This window comes from Pelophylax lessonae, assembly GCF_965119305.1.
Source record: "Pelophylax lessonae genome assembly, chromosome: 2".
NCBI classification, from domain to species: Eukaryota; Metazoa; Chordata; class Amphibia; order Anura; family Ranidae; genus Pelophylax; species Pelophylax lessonae.
The window spans coordinates 215745765-215767967 of NC_138769.1; the positions used below are offsets into that span (position 1 = coordinate 215745765).

The 22203-nt window shown below is 41.8% G+C and overlaps 1 protein-coding gene across 1 annotated transcript in view; it reads left to right on the forward strand.

Annotated features, from left to right (window-relative positions):
• Positions 1-22203, forward strand: part of F5 (coagulation factor V) — a 110793-nt gene that overhangs the window by 16507 nt on the left and 72083 nt on the right. Inside the window, exons 3-7 of the mRNA XM_082244471.1 lie at positions 2021-2143; positions 9903-10115; positions 12205-12363; positions 17000-17221; positions 21627-21786. Coding sequence (XP_082100597.1) covers positions 2021-2143; positions 9903-10115; positions 12205-12363; positions 17000-17221; positions 21627-21786 — 877 coding nt within the window. The remainder of the gene's footprint in view (positions 1-2020; positions 2144-9902; positions 10116-12204; positions 12364-16999; positions 17222-21626; positions 21787-22203) is intronic.

Genomic DNA, 22203 nt, shown 5'->3' on the forward strand with positions numbered 1-22203 from the left:
TAACCCTTGTGTGTTACAATAAATTGTCTATGCTGCACTTAGAGGCACCTTATGTTCCCTCATATTTCTTTAGAGCTGCTTCTTCTCCCGAGTGCTGCCCTAGTGTTTGCTGACACCATCCACCTGTCCGGACCAAGCTACTGTCTCACGGAAGTGCCTGTATCCTCCTTACTTGTAGTTTTTTCTGCTTAGCTTGTGGAGATGTTCTAAAGAGAATTAACTGCAAGAACCTGAACATTATTTTGTTTTAATGAGCCTGGACTATATTAAGATGATTTTAAAGAAAAGGTTCAGTCAGGCTTCAAGTGCAGAAAGCCATAGCAACCAATCAGAATCCATCCTGTACTAATTCAGTTTCAGCAGGGTGAGTTCTGATTGGTTGTAATGGTTTGCTGAACCGCATTAGTCCTAAACAAGTAAGAGCTAAGGTTTCTTCTGAACCTGTGGGAAGCTGTCCCATGATAGCAAGCCACTGGACCAATCAGCTGCAGCAGTGGAATTCCCCATCCTGCAGCTGTGTATAATTAAGGGTGGGGGTGCTCGTGACATTGTTGACCTAAAATATCAATATGGCCATATTAGGTCATGAATGTCACCGGCTTCCTAGCCCCTTTGTTATTTGCAGGGCAGGGATATCCACAACAACAGTTAATTGGGCTAGTGGCCTGCTATGTGACCATTTTTCATGTGTTTGGGCTGAACTCCGTTCAACCAAAACATTAGCTGATCACATTTAGGACTAAGAACTCCCCAATGTTATCCTTCTTTTATACAAACCTTATATACATATTTATTTTATATTGTGCTGGATGCTACATACATTGTTTAAAGTGTTACTAAACCCACAACAGTAAAATCATTCTATATATGCAGTAAAGCATGCTTTTTATACTCACCGTGGTACCCAAGGGGTTAATCCTCTGCGTTTTGTAAAAAGGAATTTTGATCCTGTCTTTTCTGCTCTTCCCCTCCTTCCACTGCCCCCAATCCATCTCCTGATATAACTGATGCTAGGGGACAGGCTGCACATGCTCAGTTTGGTGTGTATTGCAAGAGAGTTTTTATTTTTGCTTGGGAAAGTGCATGTGATCAGAACAGGGCCAATCAGAACTGTCCAGACAGGGGTCCTGCAGCTTAATAGGACAATCAGAGGAGAATGAAAACTCCTCCTACAATCTTTAACCAGACACTGATAGAAGTCTGCTCTAACTGCTGATGAGAAAAGGTATTTAGCAGTTTATATTTACTAAAACGATTGCATTCCATGTGCTGTGTACTGTGGGAGACCAGAAAAAATGAATGCAGGGTGCTGGGTTTAGTAACAGTTTAAGAAGCCAATCAGAACTGTCCAGACAGGGGTCCTGCAGCCTAATAGGACAATCAGAGGAGAATGAAAATTCCTCCTACAAGCTTTAACCAGACACTGATAGAAGTCAAAATACTGCTCTAACTGCTGATGAGAAAAGGTATTTAGCAGTTTATATTAACTAAAACAATTGCATTTCCATGTGCTGTGTTTTGTGGGAGGCCAGAAAAAATGAATGCAGGGTCCTGACTTTAGTAACAGTTTAATAAACAAATATCTAAACTAAATAAGGTGATTTGAATATGCAAAGCATTACACGGAAGCCATTTTCTTTTACTACATAAAGGTAACAATGTATTCTCAAATAAAAGAAGAAATACATCTAATGTAGGCTCTGCAGTCCCAATTTTTCCAACATAAAAGTAAGAAGTCTCGGCTGTGACTTTTTAATAAAAAGTGCTGGGAGAGCAAATCCCAACATTGGATGGATATTACAACCTCTGTAGATTATAATATCCAAGGTCCAGTTGTCCACATTGCAGGAATAACAGCTCTGGGTGGACTTTGCCTTTACAGCTGGCATAACTAAAAATTGTAAAAGAGTTGTATTCCAACAAATGTCTGTTAGGGAGGTTAGGGAGATTCTAGGTAGGTCAATATCCAAAATATGTAGTACTGGAAACATTTATTTATTTTCTGTGTGTTTCCCCTTAGGTATTTTAGGACCAACTCTACGTGCTGAGGTTGGGGATACTTTAAAAGTTCACTTTAAGAATACGGCTACAAAACCTCTTACTATTCACCCGCAAGGAATTTCATATGGGAAACTTTCTGAAGGTAATACTTTTTTTTATTTGTGTACTGTGATATGCAATTGTAACGGGATTCATAATGCAGTACTAAAAATGTATTGTTGTAGAGGAAATTATATTTTTGTAATAGTTTGCCTCTGATTCAAGGTTTTTGCTTGTATTGTATTTTGAAATAGTAGGTGATTACATTGTCTAGTTATTTCAACATACACTATATTACTAAAAGTATTGGGACGCCTGCCTTTACACGCACATGAACTTTAATGGCATCCCAGTCTCAGTCCGTAGGGTTCAATATTGGGTTGGCCCACCCTTTGCAGCTATAACAGCTTCAACTCTTGGAAGGCTGTCCACAAGGTTTCGGAGTGTGACTATGGGAATGTTTGACCATTCTTCCAGAAAGAATTGAAGCTGTTATATCTACAAAGGGTGGGCCAACCCAATATTGAACCCTACGGACTAAGACTGGGATGCCATTAAAGTTCATGTATGTGTAAAGGCAGGCATCCCAATACTTTTGGTAACATAGTGTATTTCATGAACCTGTTGTAGGCTTCCAACTGGCTCAAACCTCGCAGGTAGAGGTCTCAGTGACACCCATATATGTCTGCAACAAAAACCTCTTATCTAAGACTTTAAGCTTTAAAAAGAGCACATGAAAACCCCAAAGCAAAAATGTTATATATTGCAGTTTATCCAATCCTTAAATATTATAGCTGCATTTTTATTTTCTTAGTTTGTTTCCCCTTTATTTGCACTAGTGATCCAGCCAGTAACACCCATCCCATCTTAAGCTGGCTATAGACAGTTTGAATCTTGACCAGTTTAGTAGAAACCAGCCGAGATTATAACCATTAATGGGCAGGCTGAATGTACCCAAGTTGATGGGGTACAACCAGCCTGTCAGATTTTACATGCGATTATTGCCAGGCTGTTATAGTCTATAGTAAAATAAAACAGACGACGTCAGCTCTGACGAAACGCGTCGGGTGGAGCCTACGGCGATGCACGCCACACGAGGAAGAGACACGGCGGCCATTTTTCTGGTGGGATGCGCGAGCACCCGACCGTACGGAGGTGGAAATAAGCAACGCTCTCTAATTGCGGCTGTCGAGTAAGTGCAATTTTATCCTTTGGGGACAATAAAACCTTTAGCAGTGTACACTATGTGTTGGTATTTTGTTTCCTCACATGGGGACCCTGCAAGGACTTAACGACTGCCCGCTTGGTGGATAATATCTAATGAGGAGGAGTGAAGGATCCCGGCTTTCCAGGGCTTGTGCCATTAGCGTTTTTGACCTTTGTGATGAGGGTCATTGGGATCTGGTAAGGGCCAGTGTGTGCGGGTGCCTGGTGGTGGTTTCCCTCGCTGAGGATCTTCACATCTCTCCCCTTCTTTTTGAAGTTTTTATCTATCCATGGGAAAGATTTTGAACTGTTGCTTATTATCCACTAATATCAAAGATTTTTCTTTGATTAATCTTACAAGATTAGCGCCACATTTGTATTGTTATTGTTATTGATCTTTCTGTTTCCAAAGATTTGTGTTGGCTGCTTTTCGCATATTGAGTGTTTTATAGTATATTCTAGCGCAGCAATATTATGTTTTATAGTAAAATAAAGTGTATCAAACTGCGCTAACCAAAGTTTTAGAAAACAAAAAAGCTGCTAGCAAATCGACTGACATGTGTTGTGAATAAAGTGAAAAAAATACAAAAATTGCAGCGCTAAACCAAAATATATAAACATGTGACCATGTGTGAATAAATAAACATACATATATATACGTATATATATCAAATAAATCATATATATAACCAAATGTGACTAATATTGATCGAATGTGTTGCCACATATAATAACTAAAAAAAGTTGATTAAGAAAGTCCCAGGTGGTGGTATAAACTAAATGTGCATCCAAATTCAAAGGTAATAGTGAACCGTGCCAAGGGACCCCACACCAAGGATCAAAAGATTGCGCTCACCGGAGGGTATGGACCCAAGATACTTTGTAGTATATGGGCCATACGGGCTGATATTGCTGTATACTTCCACGATAAGGCTGGAACACCGGATGATCAGGAAGGTAGCCAAAGTGTCACAAATGGAAGCTGTGGATCTCTCACAGTCATACATGGAGGAAGCCAGACAAAACCGACATAGTGTAAAACTGCTAAAATTTTAATAGTATATAAAAGCCAAAGCAACACTTACAAGCATCCAATGGACAAAGGCATGTGATACAGAAATTCATGCCATCAGTTTCTGTATCACTATCTTTATAGCTTACAGCAATTTCAGCAAACAGTTTACGCAGTAATAACTCCTAGTATGGGTGCCAGTTTATGCAGTAGTATTGGTGCCATTTCATGCAGTAATAGCCCTTAGTATTGGTGCCAGTTTATGCAGTAATATCCCCTAGTATTGGTGCCAGATTACGCAGTAATAACCCCTAGTATTGATGCCAGTTTACGCAGTAATAACCCCTAGTATTGGTGCCAGTTAACGCAGTATAAAAGCCTAGTATTGGTGCCAGTTTAAGCAGTAATAAATCTTAGTATTGGTGCCAGTTTACTCAGTAATAAAGCCTAGTATTGATGCCAGTTTACGCAGTAATAAAGCCTAGTATTGGTTCCAGTTTATGCAGTACTAACCCCTAGTATTGATGCCCGTTTACGCAGTAATAACCCATAGTATTGATGCCAGTTTATGCAGCAATAACCCCTAGTATTGGTGCCAATTTACGCAGTAATAAAGCCTAGTATTGTTGCCAGTTTATGCAGTAATAAAGCTTAGTATTGGTGCCAGTTTACACAGTGATAAATGCTCTCAGCGTGTAGGAGGTAAGGAAGAATAGTGAGACCTGCCAACCACAGTGATGAAAGTGTTAGGGCCTGTCACTGCAGTCGTAGCGGTCTTAACATTTTATAAATTCATGGGAGATCTTTATGATTTCCCTGCGCATCTCCTGCTGTGCTACAGTACAGCGCACCTCAGATTCTGGGACTCCTTCCCTCCGCCACACACTGTGGCGAAAATAAGGGGGAAGACTGCTACAGCGCACCTCTCCATCTGGGACTCATGCCCCTCCAGCAGGGGTGCCCAACCTTTTAAGGAGCGAGAGCCACTTTAGGGACTTGGTAACTTGTTGCGGGCCACAATGAGTGGAGCAGGCAGATGACTGGTCTGTGTCCACTCAGCATATGCAGAGCAGACACGGACAAAACCCACTCTACTCTATGGGCCCTCTGATCCAACCCGCCCGGACAGAAGGGGACGGATCCCCTTCTGTATTTTTAAGTGGATCGGATTGGAGATAGGCGGGTGTAAATGGGTACAAGTCCATTTACATCTGCCGCTCTGTAGTGGTGAATGGAGGGTCTGATTGGGTCCACCTGAAAAACAGACAGGTGGACCCGATCTGACCGATCGTGTGAAAGGTGCCTAAGGCTGTTTTCACACGGATGCAATACAGTTTACCTGCACCTCAACTGACCTCAATCTTCACTTCTTCCTCAGGATTCCTGCAGGTATCACTGGCTGCTGCTGTCCCCCAGGTGGGTAAGGCTGGTGGCTGCAGCTGGCTGTTTTCCAGGGCTGTTGCTGCTGGCTGGTACTGCTGACTGATACTGCTGGTGGGTACTGCTGGCTGGTACTGCTGGCGGTACTGCTGGTGGGTACTGCTGGCGGGTTCTGTTGGTGAGTACTGCTGGCTGATTCCTGACCCACCATTCCCGAGCATCAGTGGGAAAGGAGCCTGTGCTATACAGGAAGCATTAACTCTGCTTCCTCTGGTGCTGGCCCCATTCTTCACACTGATGCCAGGGGATGGTGGGTCAGGAACGCGCAATCTGGGCTTACCGACCCTGCATCCCAGAGCAGGAGGTGGTGCCGGGATCCTGTTGGGGGGCCAATGTGGGGGCACAGTATAATGTTGGAGGGGGCCATGGCCCCCCCCTAGTGACGTCACTGTTCACGCAGCTGTAAAAAATGCATATGCAAGTGTTTTGTAATTATTAGTCTGAACAGCTGCATTGTTTTTAATGGAGCCATTTACACAGGTGCATAAACATGCACTGCATTCAGATCCTTAACATAAAAATACAAAAATCTGCATCTAACTTCTGGGTATGAATGCATGTATACACCTTTGTAAGCACGTAAATGAAGTCTAAATAAAGGGGAAAAATAAATGATCATTATGCACGCATATGCGTCTTTAAGCGCCTAAATGCATCTATACGTAAGTAAGTATCATTACTGCTCACTAATTGGTTGCTAGAAGTTACTGCACATCCTTACCACTCACTGATTGGTTGCTAGAGGTTACAGCACATCCTTACCGCTCACTGTTTGGTTGCTTGAGGTTACCGCACATCATTACAGCTCACTGATTAGGTACCAGAGGTTACATAATTACTGCTCACGGATTGGTTGCTAGAGGTTACAGCACATCATTACTGCTCCCTGATTGGTTGCTAGAAGTTAATTAATGCTCACTGGTTGCTATAGATTACGGCTGATCTCTACTGTTCACTAATTGGCTACTAGAGGGTCCTTTGACACACCAGAAATAAAAGATACTTAACCACCTCAATACTGGCCACTTTTACCCCCTTCCTTCCCAGGCCAATTTTCAGCTTTCAGCGCTCTTGCAATTTGAATGACAATTACGCAGTTATGCAACACTTTACCCAAATTCAATTTTTCACACAAATAGAGCTTTCTTTTGGTGGTATTTATTCACCAATGGAGTTTTTATTTTTTTGCGCTACAAATAAAAAAAGATCGAAATTTTTTTTTTAAAAAAAGGGGGGTTTTCTTTGTTTCTGTTATATAATTTTGCAAATAAGTAACTTCTCTTTATAAATTTTGACCAAAATTTATACTGGTACATTTCTTTGGTAAAAACCCAAATCAGGGTATATTATTTGATCCGTGTAAAAGTTAGTCCCCTTTCACACGGGTGGTGCGCCTGACTATTTTTCTCAGCCGATGACAGCTCTGTCTCCGCTTACTTTGCACAGATGGAGCTGTCAGAGCCCCGCTCTCCTCTATGGGAGATCAGATGATAACGGACCGCCTGTCCATTTTTATCTGATCCTCTCCGATCCGATCCTCCAGACGGATGGAAAATGGGGTTTTCATCCATCCGGATTTCACAGACAGGATCAGAACGGATAGCAGCAGGTGTCCGCTGACATCCGCTGCTCCATAGGGCTGCATGGAGCATCCAATCAGGTCCGCCTGAAAAACTGACAGATGACTAGATCGGAAAGACCGTGTGAAAGGAGCCCTATAGAGTCTAGAAGCTATGGTACCAATCACTGAAAATTGATCACATATGATGTACTGACGGGTTATCTCATTTCTTGAGGCCCTAACATGGCTAGACAGTACATATACCCCTCAAATTACCGCTTTTTGGAAAGTAGACAGTCCAGGGTATATAGTAATTCTTTGGAAAATAAAGACATTTTTTTTTTTTTTTCACAAAAATGTCATATTAACAAGTTATTTCTCACACATGGCATTGCCGTACTTGCAACTACACCGCAAAACACATTATGCTACTCCTCACAGCCTGGCAACATAGATAAGCGCAACATCCAAATAGCACCTTCAGCCATTATCCACTTTAAGACCAGGCCTTCTTCTGACCCTTTTTGCTTACAAGTAAAAATCTGCATTTTTGCTAGAAAATTACTTAGAACCACCAAGCATTATATCTTTTTGTAGCAGAGGCCCTGGAGAACAAAATGGTGGGATTTGCAAATTTTTAAGTCACACAGTTTTTTCAAACGCAATTTTACACACTAATGCATAAACACATTTATATCAATTTTATTGCACACAGAGACAATATAATACCCACATTTTTGGTAAAATATAAAATATGGCGTTGTGCTGGGTAAATAGATACCAAACATATCACACTTTAAAATTGCGCACGCTAAAGAAGTGGCACCAAATTTCGGCATTTGAAAATCTCCATAGGCGACACTTTATAAGCCTTTATTGATTACCAGTTTAAAGTTACACAGGTGTTCTGGTGCTAGGATTGTTGCTTTCACTCCAATGTTTGCGGCAATACCTCAAATGTGTGGTGTTATTATTGTTTACGTAGGCCTACAAGACCAACGTGTGTGTTCGCCTTTACACGCGAGCATGGGGGACGCTTTAAATGTTATATTAATCTATTGGTGGGACACTGGTACACTGACGAATGTTGATCGGCCACTGGCGGACAATGACAGATGTTGATGTCACAATGGTGCACTATTCCAGATGTTTTGTGCACTGGTACAGATGTTATGGGGGACTGACAGATGTTTTGTGCACTGGTACAGATGTGATTGGACACTGACATGTTTTGTGCACTAATACATATGTTATGGGGGACATACAGATGTTTTGTGCACTAATACAGATGTTATGGGGGACAGACAGATGTTTTGTGCACTGGTACAGATGTGATGGAGGACTAACAGATGTTTTGTGCACTGGTACAGATGTGATGGGGGACTGACAGATGTTTTGTGCACTGGTACAGATGTGATGGGACACTGACATGTTTTGTGCACTAATACAGATGTTATGGGGGACAGACAGATGTTTTGTGCACTGATACAGATGTTATGGGGGCTGACAGATGTTTTGTGCACTGGTACAGATGTGATGGGGGACTGACAGATGTTTTGTACACTGGTACAGATGTATTATGGGGACACTGACATATTTGTATGACAGTGGTGCTTGGTGTACTGTTTGTGGGGGGATCTGTGACAACTCTGTATGTAAAATCATCCTTACACATAGAACTGTCACAGATTTTTTGCAGATTCCCCTGCTACCCCCCCCCCCCCCCCCCGCACTGAGCTCTCACTCAGCTCAGTGGGGAGAACTGTCACATAGACAAGCATCTCTGTTTACATTGTGAAGGCTGTAATTGGACATAGCCGTCGCGTGATCGGGAGGGTCAATCACAGCGCCCATATCCCGATCCCGTCTTGGCTGTGTCCTGTGATCACAGCCATCACAGGATCGCGCAGCTGTGCGGCCTTGCAGGTGCGAACAGACGCTCATTCTGAGGGACAAAGGAGAACGTCCACTCCGAACGACGGGGCTCCCACCCGGCTACTTATATGCAATGGCCGGGTAGGAGGAGGTTAAACCAACCAGTGGAGTCTGGTACTATAAATAAATCAATCAAAACAACAAAAAAAGGACAAAAAAAATGCCATGCCTGAAATTCATCTTTAAGGGTATGTTCACAACACATGTGGTGGGATTGCGTTGGAGGGCTATTCAAGCACAGTTCCACTGCATGGACAAGACAAAATGCCTTGTCTCCTATGTGCTTGGTTTACACTAATGCGTTGTGGTGGTGTGCGGGTCCAGTGCAATAAAAAACAGTACTGCATGCATGACCAGCAATAGAACTTTTAAGATGTCTGTGTGACATTTAAATAAAGTTTGTTTAAAAAAAACATGCACCAAGCTCAGCATGTCATTACTATGCTGACCTCGGCCCCTACCCGCTGCATTGCAATGTAGACGCTGGTGTAAACAAGCCCTAAATAGAATTAAAAATGGTAAGTACAACATACAACTGCACAGCAAAATATATACAGCAAAATCACGGCAAAATCAAATTGCATGTAGGGGAATGCCTTGGGAATGGTACCCGTGAAATCCCAACTATCACAATGTTAGGCTGTGGTTAGAGAATTATGAATGCCATATATTTTATTGACAAAAAGTTCTGAATATGTTTCTTTTTAGGATCAAAATATGCTGATGGCACTTCCTCGCTGGAAAAGTTTGATGATTCAGTGTCACCAGGCCAAACGTATACCTATAGTTGGGACATCACAGAAAATGTGGGACCCAAAGAAGATGACCCTGACTGTCTTACCAGTATTTACTATTCTGCAGAGAACATGGTGCAAGATGTGAACTCTGGATTGATTGGCTCATTGCTGATATGTAAAAAAGGTAATTTGAGTTTTCCAAAGAATAAAGTTGCTTCAGTATCCAACTCTGACATACTACAGGCTACAGTAAGTATAGATAATCATAAAAATAGTAGTGTGTAAAAAGTGTCTTTTTAACTAGTACACATGAATACATATTTTTTTCATTCAATTGGTACTTATTTACTCACCTTGTATCTTATAGAGGTGTTATACCATGCAAAAACTTTATTTAAAAAATGGAGTAAGGAAAATAATGGAGATGTTACCCACAGTTTCAAATCAGAAATCTGCTATCACACAAAAGAAAAAGGAAAAATAGATTTTTCTACAGCCTTTAAAAATCATTTCCTGTATTTCATGCTAATCATATACTAGGACAACTTTAACTGTGTTTGTATTTAAAGCAGAAATTTACTCCAAAGGGGAAGTTCTGCTTTATATCCTCTTACCCCCTCCTCTAAAACTTTTGGACATTTTCTTTTGGGAGTGGGTACCTAGTTTTGGTGGGTACTCCCTCCCACTTCCAGTCAGATCGCTCAGGCCCCCCCTGACCACAACTTCTTGGGACACGTCACAGGTCACATGAGGCTTCGGGGCCACGAAGTGTGGCTCATGTGCAGTGAGAAACTGGCTGTGAAGCCGAAATGAGTCACAACCAGCTTTCCACACTAAACATAATGGCATTGGGGACCCAAAGACTGGCAAAAAAACAGCCTTGGTGAGGATTGCGGTGGATCCTTGGGCAGGTAAGTGCCCCTTTATGAAAAAATCAGCAGCTGCAGTATTTGTAGCTGCTGACTTTTAGTTTTTTGCAAACACTCTGAAGATTCTCTATTGAAAATGCTTTTTTGATTTAAAAAAAAAAACAAACAGGTTTATATTTACCTGAAATTCCATTGCATGGAGCAGCCTTGAACCTCCTCTTCTCAGGTCCCCTGACGGCACTCCTGGCTCCTCCGAGTGCCCCCCCAAAAAAGCTGCTTACTATGATGGCACTAATGCGGGCTTGCTCCCGAGCCTCGCTGTCTGTGTCACAGATAGCAGGAGTCCTCCCGGCCCCTTGCTCTTTTGTCTCGGGCTTTAAGTGACAGCAGTGGGAGCCAATGGCTCATGTGGCCCCAGCAAAACCAGTGAGACATAGAATAAGGGGAGAGATGTGCCCAGAGCTGAATGAGGGCTCTGGTAAGTAAAAAAAAAGGGGGGGGGGGATACTAATGCCTAAATATTTTTTACCACACAAAGAATACATTACGGTAAAAAGTGTTTAGGCTTTATAACCACTTTAAGTAGTAACTCAACGAGAGAGGGGAACTGTTTTTACATAGAAGCCCTTTTATTGTATGTACACTACATTTGACTTTTACCCAAGTCATTGTGAAGATCCAAATGGTCCCAACAGCGTGCAAGTTATCCAAGGACAGAAGGATGTCTGATTACTTGTTCTTTGAGATATCTTGGTCCAATGTTTTGTACTTTTAAAGGCAATGTATACTGTAAGGCCTCTTGCACATGGATGTATTATTTACCGATGTTTATACTCAGGCTCTTGTTAAGAGAAAGATCCTAAGAAAATGTTCCATAAAGACCTTGCAAATACATGCGTATAGGCGTAAACATGTGTAAAACTCTTCTTTGTGCTCTTCTAGTTGCCAGTATTACATTATACAGACATATACATATATCTACACTCATATGAGTGTAAAATACCGCTATCAATCGTAACATTTTCTAATTTATTTTTACAGCTCTGTACTTTTTGCTGTATTGGGGCTACATTCACATGGCTATAAAAATATTACTGATTTAACTACGCATGTTTTTTATATTTGCAACTTGCAACAAGCATGTGGTGCTATGGGCTACTAATAGTTCCATATAGTCATTAGGCTGACCTCAAAGGAGAATCACAGATAGAACATTTTTTCATTTTGGATAGAGCAAGGGAGAGTTAAAACCCCTTTCAGGTTTGTTTTTTGTTTTTTTTGCCATCTGTGTACCATTGGGGAGATTTCCCTTCACTTCCTGCCCCATAGCCAAAACAGGAAATGAGGGGAAATCTCTCCAAAGTGATGGAATCCCTGTTATAATGATGTTATTTCTGCTCTTAGGAAGTCTGAATGATGATGGAACTCCAAAAAACTTTAACAAAGAGTTTGTTCTGTTGTTTGCGGTGTTTGATGAAAATAAAAGCTACCAGGAACTTCCATCAAAGACGGAGAGGCCAGTAATGTACACAGTCAATGGCTACGCGAAAGGAACTGGGCCAGGTATGAATTTGCGCTTTACCTCACTTTCCAATCAATATGTTCTGAGGTTTTATTAACCACCCCAACACCAGCAGGTTTCTTCATTTTACCAAAATGTGTGGAAAAAGTAAATAATAAAAATAATATATATATATATATATATATATATATATATATATATATATACATATATACAGTGCCTTGCGAAAGTATTCGGCCCCCTTGAACTTTGCGACCTTTTGCCACATTTCAGGCTTCAAACATAAAGATATAATCTGTAATTTTTTTGTGAAGAATCAACAACAAGTGGGACACAATCATTAAGTGGAACGAAGTTTATTGGATATTTCAAACTTTTTTAACAAATAAAAAACTGAAAATTGGGCGTGCAAAATTTTTCAGCCCCCTTAAGTTAATACTTTGTAGCGCCACCTTTTGCTGCGATTACAGCTGTAAGTGAAAGTGGTAAACAGGACAAGTCCAAGACATTGTGCTGCCTTGGTCCTTGGTCCCCCCCCCCCCCAAAAAAAAAATCACGCCCACCAAAAAGCCCCCACATTCATTATTTTATATCATGATAATTAGAACTAAAATTAAAATTATCAGGAAGTCAGATATACATGCAACAGCACCTTATCTAAATGCAAAATTATGTGACATACCACCAAGTTACCGCTCCCCCATCTTGGCATCTTAGGGTATCCATGGGTGCAGAGTGTGTCAGCACAGTGGGCCCCCCAATCCCCCCCCCCCACCCCTCAGCGCCTGTGTGCAGTGAACACTTTGCACCCATGGATGATATGCCACTGGGATAGGGTTTTAAAGGGGTGGGCTAGGGCAGTATAGGGGTAGGCTAGGACAGTATAGGGACAGGCTAGGGTAGAGGGGCAGACTAGGGCAGTATAGAGACAGGTTAGAGTAGTATAGGGGCAGGCTAGGGTAGTATATGGGCAGGCTAGGGTGGTATATGGACAGGCTAGGGTAGTATATGAGCAGGCTAGGGTAGAATAGGGGCAGGCTAGACGATTATATAGACAGGCTAGATTAGTATATGGACAGGCTAGGGCAGTATAGGGACAGGATAGGGTAGTATAGAGACAGGCTATGGTAGTAGAGGGGCAGGCTATGGCAGTATAGAGACAGGCTAGGGTAGTAGAGGGGCAGACTAGGGCAGTATAGGAGCAGGCTAGAGTAGTATATGGGCAGGCTAGGGTAGTATATGGATAGGCTAGGGTAGTATATGGGCAGGCTAGGGTAGAATAGGGGCAGGCTAGACTATTATATAGACAGGCTAGATTAGTATATGGACAGGCTAGGGTAGTAAATGGACAGGTTTGGGTAGTATATAGACAGGCTAGGGCAGTATAGGGGTGAGCTAGGGTAGTATAGGGGCAGGCTAGGGTAGTATAGGGGCAGGCTAGGGTAATATATTGGCAAGCTATGGCAGTATAGGGGTGGGCTAGGGTAGTATATAGGCAGGCTAGGGTAGTATATAGACAGACTAGGGCAGTATAGGGGCAGGCTAGTGTAGTATATAGACAAGCTAGGGCATTATAGGAGTGGGCTAGGTACTATGGGGGCAGGCTAGGGTAGTAAAATGGAAAACTAGGGCTGTGTAGTGATTTTTGAGCATGACAGGTTATGCGACATTTGGCCATCCAGCAGATCAGAAGCCACTACTAGAAAAAATGATGGACACCCTTTGTGACCTGCCACACAGAACAAACTTATATTACCTCTATGTTGCTCTCCCGGTGCTCCAACAGTCTTCAGTGCCTAGCCTCATATATGCACCAGGAAAGAAGAAGGTTTTCTATGTTGCTCTCCCGGTGCTCCAACAGTCTTCAGTGCCTAGCCTCATACATGCACCAGGAAAGAAGAAGGCGGGCCGGTGTGTGAGGCCAGCCGCGCCCTCCCCCCTCCTCCAATTCCGTCCAATAGAAATGCAAGTCTCGCAAGCTGTGCCTGAACATCAGCTGCTGGCAGAGCCAGTGGGGAAGGGATCTTTCATTGCTCTATGTCTCCTGTGGGTACCCTGCCCCCGGCAGCACACATACCTAAGCTCTTCATGTGTGGTCGGGTGTTTAACAGCCATTGTTACAATGTGTGCGAGCACCCTCTTGCCTATTAGGTATGCCGGTTCAGGGCAGCATGGTGGCCTTTTTACAGGGCAGCAGAGTGGCCACCCCTGGGTGACATAACACTGCTGGAAAATAAAATCATGGGCATCAATCATCAATTTTCCACCCCTCTCCAATGGACCTAGCGGGACCCATAGTAGGAAAGGCCCTGGTGGTGAAGCTCTGATGATTTCCATCATCCAATCATGTACAAGCAAAAATGCTGTTTTTTTTTTTTTCTTTGCACCTGATTGGGTATTCTTTACAAAGTGAAGCTTCACCACATTCACTAAGCTCTGGGGAAAATTAGTGCAACTGCACTTGCAAAGCGCACTGTCTATTTGCCTTTAGTAAATCAACCCATCTGTCAATTTGTTCCTGAAACATTTAAAGCGGAGTTCCAGTTTCCTGTGAAAAAAATAAAAGTCAACAGCTACAAAGACCGTAGCTGCTGACTTTTAAAAAAATAGTCACTAAGCGATCAGGGCAGAAGTGAGAGCGGGTACCTGTCAGAATCGGGTACCCGCTCCCCCCCCCCCCAGCTCCAAAAGTACCAATTGTTCAAAAGGAGCTGGGAACGAGTCCGTAAAGTGGAACCTCCGCTTTTGGGTGGAGCTCTGCTTTAAATCAGGAAAACTACTACAGTGTGGAAGATAAGAACAGAAAATACTTCCATAGCGTGATACGCAGGGGCGTGGCTATACGGCGTGGCTATACGGCGTCCACAAGTTGTAATTTAAGCAAGGGAAAGGATTGTATGGAGACCGTTTGGTCTGGCGTTCACCGCATACGACTTACAGGTTTACCAGCACCCCCATCCCTATGATTGAGCAATGCTTTATTTGTTTTATGAAAAGTGAGTGTGATACTTGAAGTGTTTGAATAAATTTGTATGTTTAAACGGTATTACGCTATGAAAGTATTTTCTGTTCTTATCTTCCACACATAACACCTGAGAGGAGTGTCTGCAGCACAGGGCTGTATTTTGGATGAAGCTTACTTTTTGCCTAAATGCTGTGGTTGCCTAGTCCATGAGAGTGGATAGGCATTAATTTTTGGTGAGTTTGAATTTTAGACATCTGTCCCGGCACTGAAGGTGGTGGCAAGCAAAGGTGGTCCTATAATTCACACTAGTGATCCTGCATGATTGCACTATGGACTCCTCATAAACGCACTTTATTGCTCTATGCACTTTATTAATGAACTGGATGGACTCCTATAGATGTGATTTTATGTGATTTTATATATCTATATATTTATCTCATGTTTATGCATCAAATCTATTCAATCTTGTTCAAACACATTGTATTGGCAGTGTATTAGAGTGGGAGGGCATCACCATCCCTGCGCTACTGAAATTCCAGTTAACCCTCCTCTTATGTTAGAATTCCGTTACTATCCATGATGTTTAGGGTCAGTTTTGACCCGTGTTTTAAATCAGCCATAAAATACCCTCTGAATAATTATTTATCATCAAATTTGTTTCTTACCTCTTGGTTACCTTGTTATGCTTCTTTATCCTTGAAAAGATTGGTTTTAATATTTTTGGTGTGACCCCTAGACCTTTCTTTTGATAGCATACCTCTCATTTTCAAATTTAAAAAATGGTAAAATAAAGTCAGCAACTCTGAAATGAATTTGTCCTATGTTTCTTCACTTTATTTAGAGAAGCAGGAAAAGAGATAGGCCCCTCCCTAACTACAGCTCACTGGGTTGAGAGGTGATTGGCTGTCAGTGTTACTAAGCAGAGAGAGTGTTTATGATTTCAGTTTTGGCACTTATTAGTGTCCTAAAATCCTATATTATAACTGGGTCAGAATTGACCCTAACACCATGAACGTCTTAATTTTCACCACAGTATTTTATAATTTAGTGAAAAGGATTATTTTTCTATTACATTGTTTAAATAGAGGTTCCTGACAAAGTAAAAAAATCTTGATGCAATAAACAAATTTATTTGATACTTATAGACATTCAAAACCTGAAAACGGGTCAGTTCTGACCCTAACACAAGAGGAGGGTTAAAGAGATTTTTCTTTTTTGGTGAATTTTATTTTATTTTACATTTATATCCTTGAAGTAGCAGCAATATAGACCATCGTTACACAGGTGATTTTGTCACCTGTATATCCTGAAGCGCAGTGGATCACAATATTTACTATTTATTTAGTTTTATTGAGTGATATTTGTCTATGTCATTAAAATAAGTTTGTTGTGCATGGACATTCTGCCACACTTTAATAATATCATGTAAAATTAAATTGTGGAGTATTTTGGGAATCAGCTTAGTATGGAAGTGTGCACTCTGCAAGCAGCAACTCAACCCTGAAAGAGGTCCAAGTGTCATAGCTTGATGTCCCTAAACCCTTTTAGGGCTTTCTCAGCTATGCCATTATTAAATATGATAATGAGTATTCCAATATTCTGAGGCACCTCTAGCCCAGAAAACCATATTTCAAACTATTTTCTGAAATGCAGTTATACTTGTCCAGTATGCTTTTTCTATGTACTTGTTAATATTTAGTTTTTTTTTTCAGATTTCGAAGCCTGTGTTGATGACAAAATCAGTTGGCATCTATTAGGCATGAGCTCCAAACCTGAAATCTTCTCAGTTCATTTCTTTGGCCAAACTCTGAATGAGGATCATCACAGTGTCTCAGTCATAAGCCTTGCTAGTTCTGCTTCCACCACAGCAAACATGACGGTCACTCAGAGTGGAAAATGGACAATATCATCCCTTAATGGAAAGCACATGGAAGGTTAGAAGTGTATAATTCTGTAACACATCTGAAAGGAAACTGGAAAATGCTGGAAAAAATTCTGAAGTAGCATGTTTAACTTATTTAAACACTAATAAGACCCAAATCCAAAGTTCAGAAAGCTCAAACCCACATGAGCATAAATGTTAGCACGGGTTTCTGCATATGGGCTGGACATAAAGTTGAAATTTTTCTATTTTCTTTAACCACTTAAGCCCCGGAAGATTTTACCCCCTTCCTTCCTATTTTGCGATTCGGCACTGTGTGACTTTAACGGACAATTGCGTGATCATGCGACGCTGTACCTAAACGAATTTGGCGTCCTTTTTTTCCCACAAACAGAGCTTTCTTTTGGTGGTATTTGATCACCTGTGCGATTTTTTGATCATGCGCTATAAACAAAAAAAGAGCGTCAATTTTGCAAAAATAACAATATTTTTCAAAATTTTTTATATTGAATTCCCAAAAAAAAAAAAAAAAGTAAAAATCAAAATTTTTTAACATTTTAGGCCAATTTTTTTTTTTTACCATATGTTTGGTAAAAAAAAATCGCAAAAAGCGTATTTTGATTGGTTTGCGCAAAAGTTATTGCGTTTACTAACAAAGGGAAAGATTTTTGTAATTTTTGTTGTTTTATTTTTAACGCGTAATGGCGGCGATCTGCAATTTTTTTTTTGCAGGACTGTGACATTGCGGCGGACAGATCGGACCCTTGACTGACATTTTTGACACTTTTGGGGTTACCAGTGACATTACTACAGTAATCAGTGCTATAAATATGCACTGTTACTGTAAAAATGACACTGGCAGTGAGGGGGTTAACTTTTTTGAGAGGGAGGGTTTAAGTGTGTCCCTAGGGGCGTGTTTCTAACTGTGATTGGCTGTGGCTTGATGTGTAAGAACAGTGATCAACGGTCCTACATAGCAGAACCGTTTGATCACCATTCTTACACAGGGGAGACTGACAGGCGGCTTTGTTTACACTAACCGCCTGCCTTTCTCCCGCTGTCACTGACGATTGCGAGTGCCCGGCGGACATCGGGTCCTGCCGAGCACAAGCGCGGGGGGTCCGTGACCGAGCAGGAACGGGAGCGTGCATCCGGCGGCGCGCGCTCGCTCCCAAAACCCTTACAGGCTAGCAACGTAGCCCTACGTCGCTTTGCCTGTGAGGGGCTGACTGCCGACGTAAATAGTCGCGCGGCAGTCGGCAAGTGGTTAAAACGCTTGTACACTGGTAATGGCAAGCTATACTCTATCTATGAGCTGCCTGGGCTAAGGAAATAAAGTATGCCTGTAGTTATGCTGAACGGGCTCAAGTGGCATATGTGCAAAACCCCTAAGAGTTCCATTGACTGAGGGTCATTTATTTGCCAACACAGATTTCTGTTCATTTTTTCTCTAGCCTGACTAAAAAATTGTATGGTATAACAGAAACATGCTGTTAACATTTTACATGGTGAATAAAGTCTAAGTCCACCCCAAATGTATATTTTATTTTTGGGTGTGTGCTCGTGGATTTCATAACCAAATGGCCTCTTGAACCCTGCTAACTGTTAGGCAGTGACTTGGTATTTTTCAGCCTGCAACAGGAAATGCTGTTAGGACTTGTTTACAATTGTGGTCTAGGAGTGGTAAAAACAAGTAGTTGAACTGTTTTTTTTTTGTATCACCCCTCAACTGCCACCCTTAGTCTTTAAAGGTAGCCGAAAAGGTACAACAGGTACACTTGCCGCGGACATGGCAAAAATGATCCGTCCTGTCGAGCTCCGGTGGCAGTACCATGACCCATGTAAATGAATAGAACTATGCCGCAACTGCCCTGCAACCATCTGCAATGGACACATTGGAAATGCAATTGTGCCCACAGATCTCTTTTTGGAGAGGTGGCTAGAGCTACTGCTAGTGTATGTTACCTTACTGGCGGAATCTCCAGGTTAGAAGCTTTGCAACAGATTCCCAAAAAACAGCTTGCTAACCTCCTTTTCGCTAGCTCCAGCATCCCTTTAATAGGGTCTGTATGCCCGGGGGGCTAGAAGGGACAGGAAACATGTGACAACTGCAGGCAACTGATCGTTAGTGGGAAACCAAGAGCTGCCTTTTGACCACATCTGGCTCTCGCCCTCCACTCCCCACTCACCACCGTCACTTGTAAACACAGAAGCCTTCTGTGTCTACTAGGACAGCTTTCCTTTCAGCGGCTCAAGGCTCTTCACAGGTTCCTGCCTACCCTGTACGCACTCACGGTGGGGACAGATGGTAACCAATGACTGAGAGATGCCTCCAACTAGGAGAAAGAGGAAGAGCTGCCTACACTGGTACTAGTGCCGAGCCAGGTAGGTGAGTTGCGAGAAAGCTTTTGGGGGTGAGGAGGGGGAGAGATCAGGGCTGTGGAGGGAGATATGTGCCGAGGTGGTGAATTGGTGATAGTGGAGCAGAGGTCAGGACCAAGGAGGAGGGGTGGAAGTCAGAACCCTGCACTCTGTGCATAGCACACCTCTAAACTCTGAACTCTGTATGCAGCACACTCCTGGACTCTGCACATACAGTATGCTACGTACTCTGAACTCTGCACTCTGTACACCGCATACTCCTGAACCCTGCACTCTGCTCACCGCATACTCCCGACCTCTCCACTCTATACAAAGGGATTCATTTACTAAAAGCAAATCCACTGTGCACTACAAGTGCACTTGGAAATGCAGTTGCTGTAGATCTGAGGGGAAGATCTAAAATGTGGGGAAGCTCAACTGATTTTTATCATCCAATCATGTGCAAGCAAAAATGCTTTTTTTTATTTTCCTTGCACGTCCCCCACAGCTCTACAACGACTGCACTTCCAAGTGCACTTGCAATGCACTTGTAGTGCACAGTGGATTTGCCTTAAGTAAATAAACCCTATAGTGTACTTCTGAACTCTGAATTCTGTATGTACGTAGTGTACCCCTAAACTCTGAACTCTGTATTTAGCGCACTCCTCAACCCTACACTCTATGCACCTCATACTCCTAAACTCCGCACTCTGTTTGCTGTAATCCTGTGTACTCCTACGTATCTGAGTAGATACATAGTCTTACAGATACAACTGGCCTTTTGAGGGCAACCATAATGCTGTTGCGGCCCTCAATAACAATTGAGTTTAACACCTCTTTTTTAGAACCCCGAAGGATCTTTGAGAATAAATAATTTCACATTAGAAACAGCTAGAGAGGTTAGGGATTGCTTGGTTTAATCTCTAGTTCTGCTTGCTAAAAATATATATCAATAGTTTAATGTCCTTAATCTGGGTACAGGTACGCTTACGATTTGTTCACAGGCTCAGTTTTATGAGTGTAGCAGAAAAGGGGACAGAGAGCAAAATTGGCAAGATAAAAATATGTGATTCAAAGAAATAAAAATCAGCCTCATCTAACTTTCCTCATGATATATTATAAGCTCCACTATATGGGTTCAGTGATTTTTCCGCTTTTTCCCTGTGTGTATGGGCTCATTGATTACTAACGCTCTGTCTAGATGCATGCAAAACTATCTGCTGTACACATCGAAATGCAGCATTTTTTTCTGCCAGTGTGAATGACATTTTTTCATTCTAGGTTTTAGTCTCCACCATCTTATTTCTTGGCCTGTTGTTACTGCTGGAATTATTTTTAAAAGAACAAAAAGGATTTATTAGACCTTTCTCCAGTAATCCCCAAAAAAGTACTAATGAAAATAAAACAAAGAATCCAACTACCAAAACACACTTTACTAAAATTGCATTCTCACCTCAACTCCCTCCTAGATGGGAGTTCTAATAAAAAAAGGAGTTGAATGTGCAAGAACGTGATAGGGAGATTTTTTTAAACACAAAAAATAAATATTCTTAAAGCTAAAGTTTAGTGAAAACCTTTTTTTTAAAAAAAAAAACAGAAAAGGGGATGGTACTTACCATGAAATAAGAGTGTGCTGGTAGTTGAAATCCTTTGCTCCTGGATGCCCCTGCTGGAATGAACATTCATTGCGGCAGGGATTAGTATGAGCTGTGGCTCAAGCTTGTCAACTATGTAAACCCTTTCCACCCCCATGCTCCATTCATAAAAGCCAAGTTGTAGACCTAACAGGGACATGCAAGCCTCATTTCAGATCTTACCCCCAGATCTACAGTGACTGCACTTCCAAATGCAGTTGTAGTTTGCCTTTAGTAAATCAACCCCAAAAGCTCAGCGGGAGGGATTGTTGCAGTAAAAGAATATTGCTCCATCTTTGGCCGGCTTAAGATTTGCCGACAGCTATGCAATGTAAATGGTACTTTCACTACACATTTTGTAAATCTAAAGGAGTTTGCACAACCGTATTTCAATATGTGTGGCCAGTTTTACATATATGAGAATTTATTAAAACATTTTATTCTAAATCTCATTTTTTCCAGCTGGAATGCAGGCCTTTTTGAATGTTGAAACGTGTACGAATACAAAACGCAGCAAAAAACCTGTTTACCAAACACGATATATTACAAGCTGGGATCACTACATAGCTGCAGTTGAAGTTGATTGGGATTATACCTATCGTCGTTCAGGGGACTCTGAAAGGTAATATTCTCTGCACATTTATGAATAGGAAACTGATGGTTCTAAACTCTTTGCAAAATGAAATTGCACCATATTCAGTAAGCTCTAGGTGAAAATTCCCTTGCATGGTGCAACTGCCCTTGTAAAGTGAACAGCCTATTGGCCTTTGGTGAATCAACCCCTTTATGTACCCTAACACTGGGGTTAATTTCATAAGGGCAAATGGGCTTGTTCATTTTGCAAGGGAATTTGCACTTTGCAAAGGAATTTTCCCCAGAGCTTAGTAAATGTGGTGAAATTTCACTTGTAAAAAATACCCAAACACATGCAAGGAAAATTTAAAAACAAAACAGTATTTTGCTTGCACATAATTGGATGCTGAAAATCAGCAGAGCTTCACCTCATTTAGTAAGCTCTGGATAAAATTCACTTGCAAAT